The sequence below is a fragment of the Lissotriton vulgaris genome, chromosome 11 (assembly GCF_964263255.1).
Source record: "Lissotriton vulgaris chromosome 11, aLisVul1.2, whole genome shotgun sequence".
Lineage (NCBI taxonomy): Eukaryota > Metazoa > Chordata > Amphibia > Caudata > Salamandridae > Lissotriton > Lissotriton vulgaris.
In genome coordinates, this window is record NC_141699.1 from 1,066,297,360 (window position 1) to 1,066,318,710 (window position 21,351).

Consider the following 21,351-nt stretch of genomic DNA (forward strand, 5'->3'; position numbering starts at 1 on the left):
ATTCGACATGTCCAAATGTGCATTCTTCTGCGCTCAGCAACTTTGTAATAAAAAGAATAAAAAAGATAGAAGATAACTTAATACAAATCTGATTCTGAGAAATAAATTCATTGTAATAATCCCAGTCCTAAAACAGATGAGGAGTTTCTTCTGTCTTTCAGTGTCCACTTTCATTGGAAATTAATTTTGTAATGGTTATGAAAGATTTTCTGGATTTTTGAACAAAATAATGACCATATATTTGGTAGCTCATGCTTCCCATTATATCCCTTTATGTGCGGATTGGCAGTGGAGGGTGCCAGAGTGCGGGGTGCATTCATCGCAAGCCAATGAAGCTTGCTACTGCATTCATCGCAAGCCTATGAAGCTTGCTACTGGTTGTGTTACCTTATTGTAATCTTGCTTTGTTGCCTTTTTGCAGTCTAGTTTTGGTAACTTTTTGCTTCCCGTTGTAGCTTCTTTTTTGGTGTTTGACCGGGTTGCATTGTTTTCTTCTGTCTCTCTTCCCTGGTTGCTTTCATGAATAACTGAGCTTTGTATCAATCTGTATGTGTTGAATTTTGGTTACCAGTCTACTTACCCTAATTTCTGACTTTGCTGCCTTGTTGCTTGCTTTATGTGTGTGCGTTTCCATGTTGATTGGTTACTGTGGCGGCCAGTTTATGACTTCTTAACTTGTCTTAATTTCACTTTCAGATCGTGGAATGGGAAGAAAGTCAGTTGGATGAACCAGTGAACTTTGGGAGCTGCAAGATTGACCCCGCTCCGTTCCAGCTGGTGGAGCGCACCTCGCTGCACAAGGTATAGAATAACGGGGAGCCCTGTATGCAAACACAACCTCCTGTTCAACACCTAGAGCTTGAGACACTGAGACAAGCACGGCTTTGAAACATCTCCCTCGCAACATACAACACAGCAGACATAGGCCCTTATTACGATGGTGGTCGGACGAACATCCGACCGCCATCGCAGCAGGATTGGGAGCGCCCGACAAGTAGTCTGTTGTCCCACCCTCCATATTTTGATACAACCGTCCTGTAGGTGGTTGTAAACATGCCTTTTTCTATTGCGGCTTGTGCTGCACCCTGGAAATGGGCTTCAGCACAAGCCGCAGTAGAAAAAGGCATGTTTTTAAACATCCATGCACTGTGTGACAAACACCATATGGTGCCTGGCTCACAGTGCATGGATGTTTGGGGGCCCCCCATGTTCCCTCCTGGCCACATTCCAGTAGCCCATGGGGTATGAGGGCCCTTCTTAGGCCCCCAAAGTCCCTTTTCGGCTGCTTTTACATGGCAGTGGGACCGCCATGGAAAGGCTGAGGGAAAGGGACATCGTAATCCATATGACCATGCATGCGCAGGCACCGCCTCCATTGTGGGGATCGCAGTCTGACCGCCGCCTCCCCGCCGTCTCCTTGAGCCTGTCAGAGGCGGCGGTCTTTCCCCCGCCATCTGTGCTCCAACCAACGGTATTGTAATCCGGCAGTTGGCCCGCTTCCATAGATGTCGGGCAGACCGCCGCCACCAATGGCCTCTCAATGGAGGTCATCCCCACACCGTAATGATGGCCTAATGACAAACACTAGGATGGTTTCGGCTGAAGTCCTAGTACCGCACAAGACAGACCAGGTACATACTGAGTACTCCTTCCTACCAAAGCAACAAAAGAAGAGTCGCCAGCGAGTTTCACTCGCACTCTCACCACCCTCCTATCCGCCACATGCAACCCACCAACCCAACACAATACGTCAACCCCACACCAAACCACAGCAGACCCCTTGCAGATGCAGACACAACATTAACCATTGCCTCTGTGCTCAATTCCCATTATGGAAATGTGTATTTGTATACCCTTTGACAGCATCTGTGCAAAATTGCGAGGTCATTTACCCATCATGGAGAACAGACGCAAAATCTATTATTTTATTAGTACATTTTTAGTTTGAGCAAAACTCCGGTCCTCGAAGCATTGTTAACAGTAAGGAGAAAAAAAAAACAAAGGATGAAGCAGAGGTCTATGAAAAAGACAGCGGACATGAGAAAAGCATACTTTATCAGCGGTCGACACCACTAAAATTTGTGTGAGCGAAGTACAATGTATACGTACAGATGACAATTGTGTTGGAAAAATGGAAATAGCGGCACACCTGCCGAGATTACCAAAAAATGTAGGTTAAATTAGTCTAGTGATTGAATGCTTGACAAAGGAGATAGCTGGACATTAACCCTTCACCTTCAGGATCAGAGGCAGAGACCTTAATCACAGGCTATAAGTGAACAATAGTGCTCCAATGATGATATCCATGGTACTTATTGATCGTTCAGAAGGCCAGTGATTGTGCGGGTGATACAAGATATACGTGCACAGCAATTCATACCGAAAAAACATCATAAACATGCAACCTGTATGTCTAAGTTTATCCTGGGAAAGCTGCAAACTAAATATGTTTTTTGATCTCCAAAAAACAGGCACCCCTTTTCCCTACAGCTGCCCCAATAATGTAACTTCATTATAGTGGAGTGATGCAGTTCTGCTGGCACAGCTATAGAGATAAGTAGGCTGCTGTGACGCACATAAATGTTTTAAAAGAGGTGAAAATGCTGCAGACACCAAGGATGTGAGCTGCTGACTCACTCCCAGTGGGCTTTCCCTTTCACTAGGCTTCCATATACGTCTCCTGCTGACCCTCAAGCACAAATGCATAAGGGCGGTGAGCAATCTGAAATTGCTTTGAATGATGCTGCTGGCCTGGGCAGATATGTTTGCACTCCCTTGCTTGAAAAAGGAGAACCAACTGCCCTGCACAAGAGTTGGCACCGGCAGCCCTGCACAAGAGGTAGAATCCGTTACCCTGCTAAAGAGATAAAACCATCTGCCTTGCATACAAGTTTGAAAAGACTGTCTGGCACTCGGGAAAGAACTGGCTGGCCTGCACAAGAGATGGGACCAGCTGCCTTGTACAAGAGATGGGACCAGCTGCCTTGTACAAGAGATGGGACCGGCTACCTTGCACAAGAGTTGAAACCAACAGCCCTGCACGAGAGATGGAACCAGTTGCCTTGCACTAGAGATGGGACCGGCTGCCTTGCACAAGAGATGTGACCTATTGCCTTGTACAAGAAATGAGACCGGTTGCCCTGCACAAGAGATGGGACCAGCTGCCTTGTTTTAGAAATGGGACCGGCTGCCTTGCACAAGAGATGGAACCAGCTGCCTTGCTTTAGAGACGGGACCGGCTGCCTTGCACAAGGGATGGGACCGGCTGCCTTGCACAAGGGATGGGACCGGCTGCCTTGCACAAGGGATGGGACCGGCTGCCTTGCACAAGAGATGGGACCGGCTGCCTTGCACAAGAGATGGGACCAGCTGCCTTGCACAAGAGATGGAACCAGCTGCCTTGCTTTAGAGACGGGACCGGCTGCCTTGCACAAGGGATGGGACCGGCTGCCTTGCACAAGGGATGGGACCGGCTGCCTTGCACAAGGGATGGGACCGGCTGCCTTGCACAAGAGATAGGACCGTCTGCCCTGCACAAGAGATGGGACTGCCTTGCACTAGAGATGGGACCGGCTGCCTTGCACAAGAGATAGAGCCATCTGCCCTGCACAAGAGTTGGAACCGGCTGCCTTGCACTAGAGATGAGACCAGCTGCCTTGCACAAGAGATGGGACCGTCTGCCCTGCACAAGAGATGGGACCAGCTGCCTTGCACAAGAGATGGGACCAGCTGCCTTGCACAAGAGATGGGACCAGCTGCCTTGCACTAGAGATGAGACCAGCTGCCTTGCACAAGAGATGGGACCGTCTGCCTTGCACAAGAGATGGGACCAGCTGTCTTGCACAAGAGATGGGACCAGCTGCCTTGCACTAGAGATGAGACCAGCTGCCTTGCACAAGAGATGGGACCAGCTGCCTTGCACAAGAGATGGGACCAGCTGCCTTGCACAAGAGATGGGACCAGCTGCCTTGCACAAGAGATGGGACCAGCTGCCTTGCACTAGAGATGAGACCAGCTGCCTTGCACAAGAGATGGGACCGTCTGCCCTGCACAAGAGATGGGACGAGCTGCCTTGCACAAGAGATGGGACCAGCTACCTTGCACTAGAGATGGGATAGGCTGCCTTGCACAAGAGTTGGAACCGGCAGCCCTGCACAAGAGATAGGCCAGCTGCCTTGCACAAGAGATGGGACCAGCTGCCTTGCTTTAGAGACGGGACCGGCTGCCTTGCACAAGGGATGGGACCGGCTGCCTTGCACAAGAGATGGGACCGTCTGCCCTGCACAAGAGATGGGACTGCCTTGCACTAGAGATGGGACCGGCTGCCTTGCACAAGAGATAGAGCCATCTGCCCTGCACAAGAGTTGGAACCGGCTGCCTTGCACTAGAGATGAGACCAGCTGCCTTGCACAAGAGATGGGACCGTCTGCCCTGCACAAGAGATGGGACCAGCTGCCTTGCACAAGAGATGGGACCAGCTGCCTTGCACAAGAGATGGGACCAGCTGCCTTGCACTAGAGATGAGACCAGCTGCCTTGCACAAGAGATGGGACCGTCTGCCTTGCACAAGAGATGGGACCAGCTGTCTTGCACAAGAGATGGGACCAGCTGCCTTGCACAAGAGATGGGACCAGCTGCCTTGCACAAGAGATGGGACCAGCTGCCTTGCACAAGAGATGGGACCAGCTGCCTTGCACTAGAGATGAGACCAGCTGCCTTGCACAAGAGATGGGACCGTCTGCCCTGCACAAGAGATGGGACGAGCTGCCTTGCACAAGAGATGGGACCAGCTACCTTGCACTAGAGATGGGATAGGCTGCCTTGCACAAGAGTTGGAACCGGCAGCCCTGCACAAGAGATAGGACCAGCTGCCTTGCACAAGAGATGGGACCAGCTGCCTTGCACAAGAGATGGGACCGTCTGCCCTGCACAAGAGATGGGATGAGCTGCCTTGCACAAGAGATGGGACCAGCTACCTTGCACTAGAGATGGGATAGGCTGCCTTGCACAAGAGCTGGAACCGGCAGCCCTGCACAAGAGATAGGACCAGCTGCCTTGCACAAGAGATGGGACCAGCTGCCTTGCACAAGAGATGGGACCGTCTGCCTTGCACAAGAGGTGGGACCAGCTACCTTGCACAAGAGGTGGGACCAGCTACCTTGCAGTAGAGATGTGACTGGCTGCCTTGCACAAGAGATGAGACCAGCTGCCTTCCTGACGTTTTGAGGCAGCTGGAAGGGGGGGGGCTCCTCCGCCATAGCGCAGGAGCCGCCGCTGATAAAGAGAATGGATGTATAGGCTGGTGGAAGAAAAATATATATGGAATCGCGATTAGACAGCCATGGTATTCGGCAACCCTTGCACTCACCAGCATGGGAGGCTTCTAGAAAAAACTTTGGGCTGTTAGCACTTTTTAACATTTTTACAAATTAAGAACTGCCAGGGTTCTAGAAACCTATGATGTCCACCAGGAATCAGTGCTGTCTCCAATTTTGTTTTGTCCATCCACCCTTAAACCAAAATCATTTTCCCTATGAGTCTAACTTTAGAAAACAGAGCTGCACTTTACAGAATGGTGGCGCCTCTGATCACCAGAGTGCCAGGGCAATGGGAGGGAGCCACTCTTGTGTGGGGGGATGCGTGGCTGTGGTTGGGCCTGGGAGTTTTGTGGAAGGAACCACTTACTTGGTGGGGAGGGGGGGCGGGGACAAGCTTTCGATGGGCTTGTATATAGTTTACTGAAGTAGGGCGCTAATCTTTAGCCCCCATCAAGTTGAGACAATCTTCTATGCTTGCTCCATAATTGTGCTACAAGTGGGGTTTTGTCCTGCACTGTGGCCGGGTAGGACACTTATAGATTCAAAAAAGAAAGGAACCCGGTCACTGTTTTTGTTCTGCTCACTTTATTGTTAAGGGCAGAATCTAACCTTAAGGTATTTAATCCTTAGGTGTTATTTATATTTTGATCGTTGTGAAACTGTAAAACATTTTTTTACATTCTTTTGACAGTCCGAGGTTTACTTGCTGTCTTGCGCACAGACAATTACATTTACAAGTGCTGAAAACAATTATTACAGTGAAAAAACAAAAATTGAACAATTATGACAATGTTTATCAAATAACTTTCATCAAACAAAATTCATCTTCGTGATGGTACCCTGTCCACCTCTTCTGTAAGGCCACTAGGATGCAACTGTTGCTAAATGTCTGGCCTAATAGCGCAAAGGCATGCAATACATTAAGATTCAATTCAATTCAATCATTTGAAAAGAGCCTTATGCGCGAATAAAAAACATTCGGATTTAAGACGAATGAATGATTAGCCGACGCGTTTCCGAGCCTGTCTTTTACTTGTCAGGCTCTTCTTCAGGGCTTCGGGCTGGGTACCTATGTAAATGTAAGCGAAGGGCATACTTTAGTTTGGGACCTTCACCTATGGTGTCTCTGACATTGATACGTGTCTTCGTTATTATTACCTTATTGTCGGATTTACAGTTGTATAAATCGTCTCTCTGAACTCTTGGTGGACTCACTGTGTTCTGTAATAAAAACAGTGATATGGTTTTCTATTTATTCTCTGATAGAACTGATTGGCGCTGTTTTACAACGGTGGTTGTGCGCTCCACTCACGTGATTATTAGGCAGTACATGTAGTCCAGTCTGTATTTTCTGTATTATTCAATCGACTGTCGCCAAGGCTGTAAAATTAATTGAACATTTTTGTAATTGGCTTACTAGTGAATCTGTGGGCATCGGTCATCGGCAGGTTGCTGGGATTACAGACACTTACTTGTTTTTGTTCGTTAGGGCGTGGAGCACCAGGCTTTTCAGCGAACGGGGCGCCACCTCTGTTTAAATAATCAATATTTGTGCTGCGGGGTTAAATGTAAGTTTTATTTTAGCGGGATGTTTGTTGAATCATCCTACATTGTTTTAAAGTTGCAGCTTACAACAATGTCATGCACTTACTTGAAGTTGATTCACTGGCGTGCTGAACGCCGAGCGTTTGGTAGATGGGGCGTCACCTTTTTCTTTACTGTTCCGGGATTGCCATTAGTGCTACAAAGTAAGGGGAACATGAGTTTTAGGGATTTGGGTTCCGCATGTCTGTGTTCTATATTAATGGACGCGTGCGGCAATTTACCTGCGGAGTCATTTTAGAACGCTGCTATCTGCTTCAAGATCCCTCCAGTGAATGAATGTTGTGGTCACATGGGTGCTTAAAGACTGGACATGTGACTTGGTGCATATGGGACATGTAGTCCTTGATGCTGATAATTGTATCAAGCGTTTTTTCTGTGGTCTATTTTACATTGGACCCGTTTACTGATTATGGCATTCTGTGTGTTCGTTCAACCCTGCACTCACGCAGTCATATTTAGGATCAAATAAGCTTCCCTCTTCAGTAACAGTGCTTCTACATTACCTCCTCTTGGAGGAACTTTGATTTTTGATAGTACTGACCACTTCAATTCTCTTTCTGTGTGACCATGGTCTATGCAGTGTTGGACCATTGGTGCATTTACAACCTTTTGTTTTATCCTAGATCGGTGCTGGGCCAATCTTTGTGAAACTTGTTGTGTAGTTTTGCCGAAGTAAAGTTTGTCGCAGGGACAAATAATTACATAGACTAAATTTTTGCTTTTGCAATTTGTGAATTCTGTGTGGGTCCATCTGATGGTGTTGTGTTCAAAGATGGAACCTTCAATGGTACTTGTGCACGATATACAATTTCCACATTTGTGGTGTCCTTTCACTGGGTCTAACTTCCACAATGTGGGTAAGTCACTTTTTGGTTGACAGGGTACCATCACGAAGATGAATTTTGTTTGATGAAAGTTATTTGATAAACATTGTCATAATTGTTCAATTTTTGTTTTTTCACTGTAATAATTGTTTTCAGCACTTGTAAATGTAATTGTCTGTGTGCAAGACAGCAAGTAAACCTCGGACTGTCAAAAGAATGTAAAAAAATGTTTTACAGTTTCACAACAATCAAAATATAAATAACACCTAAGGATTAAATACCTTACGGTTAGATTCTGCCCTTAACAATAAAGTGAGCAGAACAAAAACAGTGACCGGGTTCCTTTCTTTTTTGCTCCATAATTGTAGCCAGATCAATTTATTGAGCTATTTTCAGCTTATACATTTTAGCTTCAGTTCAAAAATCCTATCCCCAGCTCAGTTTTTGACCTTGATGTTAAATTATCTATACTGCTCAATACTGTTTGTAGCTTCATTTTTTGTATTATATACATTTTTGTATTTTCTCTTACATTAGTCCATCTCTTGTGTTAAACTATTTTTGTTTCAATTGTCCTCCTCGAATATTTACACAATTTAGCTTGAAATGCAATTCTGTTCTCTTGACTCATTTTTTATATTCATATATAGATTTTTTGGTTTTCTTTCTTATTTTGCACCTTGCTCGCTGGTCGTGCTGCTTTAATTTTCTATTCACCGGCTTCAGTATAATGTCAAAAGCAGGCGCAATTCTCAGCGGACAGTTTCAGAGACCTCACTTGGAGCTGGTTGTTTTTGTTCCATGTCTTTTCTTCTCCATTTGATTTCCCCTAGATGCCTTCTTCTCATGGGTCTCTTGTTCAAGTTCATTTCGTGTTAAAAATGTAGCACTGTTGCCTATAGAGACGGATCTTTTCCAGTGTTTGTACTAAAACATGGAATTCGATTCCTGTAGTCAATATTCCTTGATTCAGTTTAGGAATCTGAATCTATTCAATAAGCAATCAGCCAGGGGTGGCTACATTCAAAATAAAGTGGGGAGGTGGGAGGGGGCAAGTAATAATTAAAAAAGCACCTACCCGCTGCTCCCAGCTGCCTTGGTACTCCTCTCCCGGAAGACGTCCAAGGGCCAGCATAGGCCCTCTGACTCCCCATCCAATCCAGATGTAGCTCTCATGCTATGAGAGCAGCATCAGGATTGGTCTGAATGGCCTGGTTAGGCACTCCCTATGGGACTGAGAGTCTGTGCCATTTCTCCACCCAGCTGTACAATACAGCAGAGTTAGATAAATCTAAGTTTGCGTGTCGGTTTGGCCGTCCTAAGACAACATGCACAAAACCAACATGCGCACTTACAGTGCTGATGTCTGTCCGTAGAGGATGGCCCAGCCCCGCCCTAAACTCAGCAGCATCGGCTGTCAGTGAAAAATAAAACCATAGTGAAATTGTTTTATTATTGTTTTATTTTTCATCTGCAGTGGGGCAGCGCTCCTCCGCCATTACGGAGGAGCCGCCGCTGCGATCAACAAATAGTCTCCCTTATAGACAAGTAGCTCTATGCGAAAGTTGCACTCTATAAATTCCTATAACATAATATCACAGACATGACGTAACATGACGTGTGAAAGCACAGGCTCCCAAAGCATTGTCTACAGTGACCTCGGCCGTCAACATTTCCACCCCATGGATATCTCGTTGCGGAAGCTTACACCTGTATAATTTCTAATTATAGCATATTTGCTCGCCACACATTATATATTACAGGCCCTAATAATTCTTTCTCCATAATATCATAGTAGGAACCCAGTCTGAAGAACGCGGATTATGGTCTTCAGTGAATGCATGAAAGATATTCCCAATTTGGTGACCCGTTACCCTTGGGAAAAAGTGATCACAAAAGCAGGACTTCCCTTCTTCAGTCTAAAGTTTTTAAAAATTCCCGCTCAAGGACCTGTTCTAGGATTAATGGCGCTCTGGAGGACCTCACACCGCCCCCCCCCCCTTCCATTAACAGACTTAATTCTTGTCGCAATAGGGGTATATTCAGGTCCACTGGAATTATGCAGCAGAAGAGAGCTGAATAATGCTGCAGAGTTGAGTAAATTTTGCGGCAAGAAATGTCAAATTATGCGGCACATTTCGGAATGATATTACTTAATTATTTCCTCGTTTTTTTACTTGGGAACACTGTATGGTCATTGTTAGCACCTCATTATTATCAGTTTAAACTCCAGATATAGCTTTAAGCAACAGAAACGTGATCAGTCAGCATTGCAAAGGACCTTCCACTGCGTGGCAACACGTGCTGCTGCATTTATACTAACTTGAACCGTTTAAGCTAGAAACAACATGTTGTTTTTGTTAAAAATGCAGATTCTGTGGCAGATCAGCAAATAGTCTCCCTTATAGACTAGTAGCTCTATGCGATAGTTGCACTCTATAAATTCCTATAACATAATATCACAGACATGTGATGGAAAGAAGCGATTGTCCTCCCCATAAAAAAAAGCCGAATGTGAATGAGAGTCAGCTGGAGAATCTTCGACCAGTCTCACTCCTGCAATATTATGTAAAAATAGCCGGAAAAGTGGTCAATATACAACTGATGGACCACATTAATCGGCACAGCCTATTGCACTCGACGCAATCAGGTTTTCGAGCAACTTACTTGACTGAGTCAGCACTGTTACTGTCAACTGAAACAATTCGTAGACAGGTAGATCAGGGCCAGACGGTTGCGCTGGTCCTCTTGGACCTCAGTGCCGCTTTCGACACTGTAGCCCATACACTATTCTTACAGCGCCTCAGGATAAGCGGGCTGAATAAACTAGCCCTTGATTGGCTGAGGTCCTTTTTACAGGATCGTAGTTTTCATGTGGCTCAGCGACCTTACTATTTCAAAAGCATGTCGCTTGCTCAAGGGTCCCTCAGAGCTCTATACCTAGCCCCACACTTTTTAATCTCTATATCGCCCCACTGGCAGAGATTATTACTAAACATGGAATCAGTGTTGTCATATGCGGATGACACGCAACTGGTTGTCTCATTGTCACAATCCCATGGAGAGGCAGCCAGCAATTTTTCTTCCTGCCTACAGCAGCTGGCTACCTGGATGACGAATCACTGTTTAAAATTAAATGTCAGCAAAACTGAGGTTCTAGCGGTGGGACACGCTCCCTCGTTCTGGTCCTCATCATGGTGGCCGCAGACTCTGGGCCTGACCCCCTCCCTCAGTAGTCAGGGCAAGAACTTGGGGATGTGACTGGACTAGGGTGACCAGGCGTCGCCGGATTTGTCCGGACGGTCCCCGTTTTTCACCAGCTGTCCGGGCAGATTTCGAGAAATTTAGCTCATGTCCCGGTTTTTGGAGAGGGTCGACTAAAAACGGGGGGAGGTGTTTTTAATGTTTTACAAAGCGGGGATAGTTAGCAGTTGTTCCAAGAAAGCAAGTTAATTCACAGGCAAACTCCTGGGTTTAAAAATAGCATCCCATTTATGTTCTTAATTCCTGTTTTGTAATTCTCTGCTAAGGAGTGCTGTCATTCTGTGCGCTTGCTTGACGTAAAACTAAAGTCCTTCTTCTATTTGTGTGAAATGTCCCGTTTTTTTGCTTTAAAATTCTGGTCACCCTAGACTGGACGCCAAGCTCTCCTTTGAGAATCACGCCAGAATTGTGGCCGGGAAGTGTTTTGGTGTAATGAAAAGACTCTGGAAATCTTTAGACATGCTGCCGATGGCAGCGAGAAAAACCCTAGTCCATGCGCTTGTAACTTCCCACCTGGACTACGGGAATGTTCTATACCTGGGAGCAAGTAGCAAGTGTCTGAGGAGATTTCAATGTATTCAGAATGCGGCAGCCCGCCTTGTTTTAATGCTGCCCAGGAGAACTTCCTCCAAGAATACCCTCGTCGCCCATCACTGGCTTTCAGTGAGGGGGAGAATACTTTTTTAAAGCCCTATGTATTAGTCACCATATTCTGCGGGGGAAAGGGGCGAGCTATCTACATGACCTATTGTCCCCCTATACTCCATCCCGTCATTTAACATCTTCGGGGACTGGACAGGTCAAAACCCCTGCTATCAAAAGAGCAAGAATGGGGAGCCCGCTCCTGCCACTACCTAGTCGCGAAACACTGGAACAAACTCCCTCTCACACTCCAAAAGGAACCTTCTGAAATTATTTTTGGGAAAAAATTGAAGACTTGGCTCATCCGCCCACAGGCTCCCCGTTAGCGATGTCACATTACCGCTCTGGATGCGGTCTAGCTGCAGTGCGGGGACACACTAGCTAGTGTAACCATGCGCTTTACAAACTTGTTTATTATTTGTAGATGATGGATTATGTGGCAAATAGATAATAATGCAAAAATCGCAGTACAATCGTATAATTCCAGTGGTCCTTGTGTTGCTTCTCTGGCGCCCCCGAATGGCGCCATGTGCACCTGCATAGAATTTCCTGCCCGTAGAAGCTGCCCAGGATAAAATGGAGAAGGTGTCAGTGGGAGGAAGGAACAAGGTGGAATCGAGTCCCGCGAGTCACCGAACATTTACACTATGTTCTGTCTTCCAAAGAGAAAGCAGAGAAGGCGTGAAAGGTGGTCATGAATATTTAAAGGTTTTGTAATTGGCAAGGAGGCCGGTGAAACAGCACGCGGGGCGCTGAAAGCCGGTGTTGACTTGGCAACGAGATGTGGCACACAAGAACTTCCAGCGCTTTCGAAACTCGTTCTTCTGTTCCGTGGTTTCACATTTATCCGTGTTCTGTGAACGAACGTTCAATTGGAACTAAATTGCATAATGTTTTATGCATGTGAACACTATTTTTTTACTTTAAAAAAACTACAATAATTGGTTTTGCCAGTGCTAGTTTTCTCCTAGAATAGATGAGTTTCCCAAAGATCGATGCTCTTTATGACTCCAAGTCCATGGTTGAGTTGTCGCCCACCCCGGGTCTCCTCTGATGTTCCGACTATGCACCTCGTGCTCTGAGACTGTAAGTCTCTCTTCTCTGTTTATTCTCATCTCCAAGCCAGGAGGCAAAGGCCACCTTCTCCTTTGCCAGCTGACCCTGCACAGTGCTATTTGCTCATTATTTCACCAAACCCTACACCAGTGCCTCGTCTGTCCACTGCTTTGCTTTTGTAATGGGCCTGAAAGTCCCTGTTAATGTGATCATTTGCTTTGTTGTTTGTATGGGGCGCGTATCGCTCTCTATTTTTTTGCAGTTGTATATAGCGCCAAGACGGCCCAAGTGAATTGGAGTGTTTTACTTGAGCAACAGATTGCATTACACAAGGTCAGATTCATTTTCCTAGGCCTGGGTAGATTAAGTGATTTTCGCCCAGAATCACAGGACGGTGAGCCGACGCTGGGACTCGAACCTGGTTTCCCAGATCCAAAGTTGGCAGCTCTGGCGTTTAGGGCACATCTCCTGTGAGTGTGAGACACAGGAGAGTGAAAGGCTGAATTAAGAATGGGGTGCACAGGAGTAGGAGACAATGCAAGAATATGAGGCAAAGCTAGGGAGTGAAGGAAAAGTGAAAATGTGCTGGGTTTAAAGGAATGTATGATGATACCACGCATTCCATCACAACGCAGTATTTTACATCGCAGTTTTGACAATGCAAGTCGTTACATCGACTTCCGTTGGAGGGCGCTGGACTTGGGAATAGTGTGAATTACTATTCCAACTCTAGTCTACTTACAGTAGGGAAGGTGTTGGAATAGTAATTCACACTATTCCTTAGTCTAGAGCGCCCTCCAGTCCAAGTTGATGTAACGACTTGCATCGTTAAACCACAATGTAACCATTACGCGTTGTGATGGTTGCGTGGTAAAGGATGTTTCCCATTTAAAGTAGAGAACATACAGTGACAATAAAATCCCTAGAGAGTATAGTAGGGGTGGTGCATGTTATGGGGGGGGGGGGGGCAGTAAAGAGGGAGGAGAGGGCCTATAGTATTGTTTGAGACATCTTCTGCCTCTCTATAATTTGTACTTGTACCTGAAGAGTCTATAGAGGGATAGTTTGGCGGAAGGAAGGATGAGGTACTACTAAGTGCAAACCCTATTATTCACCTCAATCATTGGGTTCAGTGTGATAGTGATCTGTGTCACAGAGCAGGGATTCAGTGTGATAGTGATCTGTGTTACAGAGCAGGGATTCAGTGTGATAGTGATCTGTGTTACAGAACAGGGATTCAGTGTGATAGTGATCTGTTACAGAGCAGGGATTCAGTGTGATAATGATCTCTGTCACAGAGCAGGGATTCAGTGTGATAGTGATCTGTGTCACAGAGCAGGGATTCAGTGTGATAGTGATCTGTGTTACAGAGCAGGGATTCAGTGTGATAGTGATCTGTGTTACAGAACAGGGATTCAGTGTGATAGTGATCTGTTACAGAGCAGGGATTCAGTGTGATAGTGATCTGTGTCACAGAGCAGGGATTCAGTGTGATAGTGATCTGTGTTACAGAGCAGGGATTCAGTGCGATAGTGATCTGTGTTACAGAGCAGGGGTTCAGTGCGATAGTGATCTGTGTCACAGAGCAGGGATTCAGTGTGATAGTGATCTGTGTCACAGACCAGGGATTCAGTGTGATAGTGATCTCTGTCACAGAGCAGGGATTCTGTGTGATAGTGATCTGTGTCACAGAGCAGGAATTCAGTGTGATAGTGATCTGTGTCACAGAGCAGGGATTCAGTGTGATAGTGAATTGTGTCACAGAGCAGGGATTCAGTGTGATGGTGATCTGTGTCACAGAGCAGGGATTCAGTGTGATAATGATCTCTGTCACAGAGCAGGGATTCAGTGTGATAGTGATCTGTGTCACAGAGCAGGGATTCAGTGTCATAGTGATCTGTGTCACAGAGCAGGGATTCAGTGTGATAGTGATCTGTGTCACAGAGCAGGGATTCAGTGTGATAGTGATCTCTGTCACATAGTAGGGATTCAGTGTGATAGTGATCTGTGTTACAGAGCAGGGATTCAGTGTGATAGTGATCTGTGTTACAGAGCAGGGATTCAGTGTGATAATGATCTCTGTCACATAGCAGGGATTCAGTGTGATAATGATCTCTGTCACATAGCAGGGATTTAGTGTGGTAATGATCTGTCACAGAGCAAGGATTCAGTGTGATAGTGATCTCTGTCACAGATCACAGATTCAGTGTGATAGTGATCTTTGTCCATAGCAGGGGTTCAGTGTGATAATCATTTTCACTACAGGTCAAAAACAGTGTAATTAGGGGTCCTTCCAGAGAGCAGGGATTTATGGTGAAGAAGCTCATGTGATGGGAAATGGTTCAGTTTGGTAAGGCCAGTGTGACAAAGAATGATAGCTGGGATTTAGGGTTAAGCACCATACAAAATTAGACAGCGCTGTTTTTTCCTTATTGACTAAACAAGAAAAAGAAAGTTAAACGTCTACTGTTTTTTTACATCGATATCACTGATCGGGACTACTCTATCGTTACTAAATTAACCATTTCTTATCTTCTGTTTCCAGACTCACACAGTGTTCTCTCTTCTTGGCATTGAGCACGCCTACGTCACCAGCATTGGCCGCCTCATCGGAAGGGTCTCCCTGAAGGAGGTGAGTGAGGTTGTCGTGAGAAAGCCTTGATAAACCTGCCCAGATTCTTATTACCAGCCCACCTTAGCCAATTTTGAAACCACACATCCTAGCCAAGCCACAACATAGCCAATCACACCCCCTGTCTGCAATAGTGAGTTTTATCTCAATTGACATCGTTTTTAAAAGCACCACTAAGTGAATCAAACTTGATGGATAACAGTGGTGTAAGATGCAACTTACCTCTCCAAATGTACGTTGGGGTAAATGAAAGGGCGCCTGTACCCACACAACTGGTCCCTACACCAGAGTGGATGGACATAGTGCCAGGGTACAGGAGGCCCTCCGAAGAGTAGGGTGAGCTATGTGTTAGACAGAGAAGAACATTAAAAACAAATAGGCAAAAACTACTTATGATATTACAAAAAATGGTATCTTTATTATGATAACTTATATTTCGGTTATTGGCTTTCCAGACCACAAGGGCCAAGACTTCAGGTCATTATTGCTTCTGGACAAGGGCCTCCTGGTGGAAGAGGCCATGTCCACAGACAGTTAGTTTTAAGGAGTCCCTTCTCCTCCACTGAGGTTTCCTTGAAGCTAAAGCTTATCTGCTGCTTAAACGATCCAGCATACTGGGCATTTCACCTATCCTACTATCCGCGTACCTTGAATGGAGTAGGGGTGAAGTTTCCAGTAGACGTAGGCGTCAAGGCTAGTAGTGAGTTTCTACCTGTATTTGTCATCCATACCGATTGCGTTGAAGATAGTCTTATGTTTGAGAAGGAAGTCAATGATTATATTGGTTTCCACCAACCATCTGAGCTCCGCATCCATCTTGGCCTACTTAATGAGCACCCCTTCCAAAATGGACGCTGACTCGTACGCAGAAGTAACGTCTGAAGACGATAGGTAGCCTGTCCTTTATAGCTTAAGGAAAGAAGTATGACAAGCAGACTCCTATTCACTTTTACACAAGCTGCTGTAGGCATCATTTCTGGACAGCATCCTCCTTGGCCAGTGGTGGATGCTGTTCTGTACCATGGGGTCTCTCACCTTCCTGCTCATGGTCTGATCAGCTCAGAGAAGAGGACAGATGTGCACGTCCTTGGTTACAAGTCCTTCCTGCCACCTGGCGCGCTCTGGGTATAATGGCAATTCGCTGGAGCGCCCTCACGCCCCGCTACCATCTTTTTATGAATGAAAGAAATAGTGTGACAATAAAGCAGATAGCTCAAGAGAGAGAGAGAGAGAAATATAATTCCCATTTAAGTATTTTATCTTCCCTCTTACAAACATAGGCAACAACCAGTGGTTAATTTGTGAAAAAATAAGTGCCAAGGCTCTCGTCAGGAAGCAGCTTCCACCAGCCAATAACAGAACTAACCAAAACCCTACAAGTGGGGAGAGTATGTGGCATAAGGGCCAGAGCTGCCGACTTTGGAGCTGGGGAACCAGGTTAGGGTCTCGGCATAGGTTCAACATCCTGTGATTCTGGGCAAATCAGTTAAACTCCTAGGCCTGCAAAAAATGAATGTGTCTTTAACTGGTGCTCATGAAAAGCACACCTTTGGGTCAAGTTTGCACTATAAGCATCAGTGTTGACGATTAAGTGCCAGTGCTGAGCCCTGGAACCACCAGGTCAAATTAAGCACTGGAAGCAAATTATACTTTTATCCCCACTACCCTGTACTTGATTCTCCAGTCATTCCATACAAACACCTCCTCAATCTTCTAATAGGAGGGGGGTGGGCGCACACTGCCTCAGACTCCAGCACTCAGTGTGCCCCGATGCATCATAATAAATGCAGTGCATGATAACACTTTCTTCGGTGTCAGGCTTTAGTTTTTCACCATTGTTGGTGCAGCAAGTGCTTTGTATCTCTAGACACGTCTTTCAGGATAATTGTCCTTCAGTAGAGAGCAACATTTTTTTGGGGGTGCTGGAGATGCTGCCCAAAGTCTTCTCAGGTCTCGGTACCACTCTCTGGGCGCAGGTGCATCAACCAGAGCTTGCCAGCTCGTTAGCTCAAGGGAGCCTTTTCAAATAGGGGGGGGGGGTGCACACTGCCTCACACTCCAGCACTCACCACATAATACCGGTCAGTCTGACGGGCTTATACTAACATACACACTTACACCATATGCCCTATCCTCACTCAACAACAATCCCTCATCAATCATCATTCATATAGTACCTATTCTCTGCCGACATAAACATTATTGTCCATATTTGTCTCTCCAGCTCCACACTTGTATAGGACTTGGTCCCCTGCCCCCATGTGCATTCCAAATATCTGATTTCCTGCCGCCCATGCATGCCCAACCACTTGCTACCTCTTCTTCCCTTCTTAGGAAGGGCCCACTCAAGCGCAGCCCCTCAACCCCACATACCCACACTAAGTATTTGGTCCCCTTGCCTCTCTCTCTCTCACAAGTTGCCCCATCGCTAGCAGAGCGCATGCAATAGTCTGTGCAAGCATCAGTGCCTGATGGGTTCATGCACTCCGCTCAATGCCATGAGCTTCAGAGCGCTACAGAGAGGAAATCGATGCTGCTTCACCGATGCTGATACCTTCAAGCATGAGGAAGAACCAGTACTTAATTTGAGCCAGTGGTTTCTGGTGCTCGGCACCGGCACTCAATTGTCAACTCCGGCACTTATGGCAGTCTGCCACATGGTGGTGCTATTTGTCTAATGTCGAAATTAGCACAACAACCATAATTATTAATTCAAAATAATTTAACAATGACTAATACCTGCGGCTCAAGTCATTCTTATATCTTTTGCGACCTGGAATATTCTGAGCGGGCACACTTGTAGGAGTATGATGGCTAGTAGTTGTGTTTGGTCTGTTTTTGGCAATAACAGTGCATGGTGCAAGCAGCAGTGGCCTCCTGACGAGGGCCCTGGCACTTTTTTTTGTTTTTTTTTTTACAAATTAAGCACTGGGAAGAACAAAATGCGAACTATCCCTCTTCCAGCCGCCGATCTGGCTCTTGCATCCAGATGCCCTTGGCAGCCATCCAGCTGGATATGGGTAACTCCACAATTGCCATTTGCAACATTCAGTGCTATACATGCCTTGAGAGAATATCAAGAGTTGTCTAAACTTCCTTGGGATTGGCCAAGGCCTGGAGATCTGTTTGCTTATTGGCCCCTTATTGTTGTGGCCCAGATAACAATGGGCATCATGCCTTAGTCTGACCCCTCACTGCAGAATCTATGCAATAACAGTCTCAGAAATGAACACAGCTAACTGTTTTATTGTTCTCTCTCTTTTAACCACAGCTCAGGAAAGCCATTGAGGGCTCAGTCCATGTGAAAGGGGCAAAAGTGCGCCCACCGCTCGCCAGCTTCCGAGACAGCGCCACAAGCAGCAGTGAAACAGAGACCACCGAAATGCACAAACTCTGGAGCCGCCAGGAGCGGCATGCCATCCCTCGCGATTCCAGCCCTTCCGACACAGACGACAAATGTCAATGAAAAGAACACTGGGGGACATTGAGCGATAGCTCCCTGCGAGAGCTTCCAGCGAGCAACAGAACGAGATACCCCTGGGACGCCCAGTAACTTTGCCCAAGCCCCGGGTGTAGGTAGCAGCTCCGTGCACCAACAGAGGATTCTGAGAACAAGACATGTTGCCTAACATGGACCATCACCGAGATGCCAAACCTTCATTTTTGTTGTCTCATCTCCCATCAGTCTTCCTTCTTAGTTAGACACCTTCTTTACTTGGAAGCCAACAAACCTTCCCTCATCCATGTAGAAAGTAAAGAAGGATTTCTGTACCTTCCGTGATACATTCCTAAAAGGACCATTTCTGTGGGACATCATCTCAGGAAGGTTAGCTTCCCGTTATAACTGTTGCTACCAGGTCCCCATCTGTTCAACCACACTCTTCTTTCTTCATGTCTCTGCCACAAGTTTGTTCTGTTGACAGGAGCAAATGACCAGTCCTGCTGCCTTGAATTCTGGATTTGTGCTCCTGTAGTGATTCTTGCAGATCTTGATTCATGTTGCTGAGTTGATTTAGTCTAATTCTGTCCGGCCACTAAGGAAGCCATGGTGCCGCCACCGGGCAGTGAGCAGTGGAAGAACAGACTGTCCTGGTGATGCCTTGAATGCCCTTGAAAGCGTCATGCCTCTGCTGATGGGACTAATTGCTCAGAAGAGGTGGTAGAAATATGGATTGTTCTATTGCCCCGATAATGCTCCGGTTGCCTCATTACCTGGTTCTTGAGAACACGCAGTGACTATTCTTGTTCCTTCCTATTTATATTCCAAGGTACATTGAAAGTGGAAAAGGTATCTCTAGTTGGCTTGAAGGTCTAACCAGGGCATTCCAAGAATGACTTAAATCTTTCAGGGTGTGCTATGTTTTCATCCCACCAATACTCTCTTCTCAAGCATTCTACTTTAAACCAATGAGCAAGTGGCTGGGGACCTGTGTCTCCAGAGAAGGAGTACATTAGGAAGTGAATGCCTGAGCCAGGTTTCCAGAAGGGGGGGCTACCATTGGGACCAGTGTGTGTCTGATTCCATCAGTCATGGATTTGTTGAGATCTGTGCTATTGAGACATTTACTTAAGTGTGGTATGCCTCACCTGAGGTATTGGCAGAAGCTGCGGACATGAAGGCAGCGTTGTTCGGTGTGCCGTGTAAAGGTAACCGGTTCTAGGTATCCCTGATCAAGTTGTATCTGTGAACAGAAGCAGCCTTACAATCGTCATATATATTCTGTTCACCAGTAGAGGGAAATAATCTTAAAATATACAAGTATTTTCTGATCTCTGGGGAGTGGCTGTGGTATGGGAATGTCCAAGCATTAAATTGCAACAATCCTACCATGCCCATGTATCGGGGGTAATTTGCCTCCATCAGCTCATCTGTTGACACCAGTGACCTTCAGTCTGTCTACAGAGGGGTACCAGCACTGAGATAACTTTAACCAAGTCTTTAAAGCTAAGGTTATGCAAATCCCTATACCCCATGACCAGTATGGGGCAGGAGTGTACAGAGTGCTCTCAATGTCAGGAGATCTAGAAGCAGCAGTTTTCAGGTGCTTACAGGACTGCTTGGCCATCACGGTCAGCCATTTTGAACTAGATATGCCTCAGTCTGTCCTTTACGGCATTTCAGTCTTACAGATATAGTCTCTGAGCATTATTTGTAAAGAGTAGGTTCTCTGTTTGACCCCAGAAGGTAGGTAATGGCATGATCTTAAGGAGAATAGTGCAGAGATTACCATTCCAGTGTGTCAGAAAATATTTCTTTCCCTCCCCTTAGAGGTTCTTTCCCAGCAGCTTGGTGGCATCTCTTTAAGGACTCTGTTGGGAATTGATTAATGATTTATTATCTATTAAATGGATCTGAGATTGAGTGGCCTCATGATATGTGATTGTCACAATCCTGGGATCTGTCTGGATGTACATAACAAAGAATTTTATATTAATTTAATAAAACAGAACTTTTTAAAATATTACGCGGTGCTTCTTCAATGTATCTGACCAGTAATACACCATGTTTCTACTCTAAGCTCTTTGGGTGTTAAACATGCCAAATGCAATAAACTTTGTGCCTTTGCAAAATTGGGTGGGCAGGGAAACCAGAATGAAAGCCAGAGTCTCTTTTGTGATGCAGTTCCTGCTCTCCAGCCCCTCCCCCGCCCCATAGGACAATGTTTCTAGCAAGTTTGTATTGAAGATCAACCTTCTTCAGGTCTTGTGGTGTTTTCTCGAATAGTGTTCTGTGGACAGCAGTCATTACTTTAAATGCAATGCATGTCTTCACTATATCCCATTGAAGATGACCTGGAGCAGAGTTCATATGCATCATCTTCCGGGTCCCAGTGTCCAAGCAAGCTGCCTGACTTTGAATCATCTGTAGCCAATGGAGCAGAGCCCAAGGCAGCTCGATATATAATGCAATACAGTACTGAAGCCTGGTCCCTAAATTGACTCTGGCCACTATCAAAGGAAGCCATATGGCACGCACGTACTGATTTTACAGGATTGAGAAAATGCATTG

General features: G+C 46.0%; 1 protein-coding gene across 3 annotated transcripts in view; it reads left to right on the forward strand.

Annotated features, from left to right (window-relative positions):
* Positions 1 to 20,801, forward strand: part of CLCN2 (chloride voltage-gated channel 2) — a 532,043-nt gene extending 511,242 nt beyond the window's left edge. For all 3 annotated transcript variants that reach the window (XM_086944441.1, XM_086944443.1, XM_086944442.1), the window contains 3 exons: positions 697 to 801; positions 15,255 to 15,341; positions 18,613 to 20,801. In XM_086944441.1, the coding sequence (XP_086800567.1) occupies positions 697 to 801; positions 15,255 to 15,341; positions 18,613 to 18,807 (387 nt within the window). In that variant the 3' untranslated portion in view covers positions 18,808 to 20,801. The remainder of the gene's footprint in view (positions 1 to 696; positions 802 to 15,254; positions 15,342 to 18,612) is intronic.
* Positions 20,802 to 21,351: the final 550 nt, after the last annotated feature.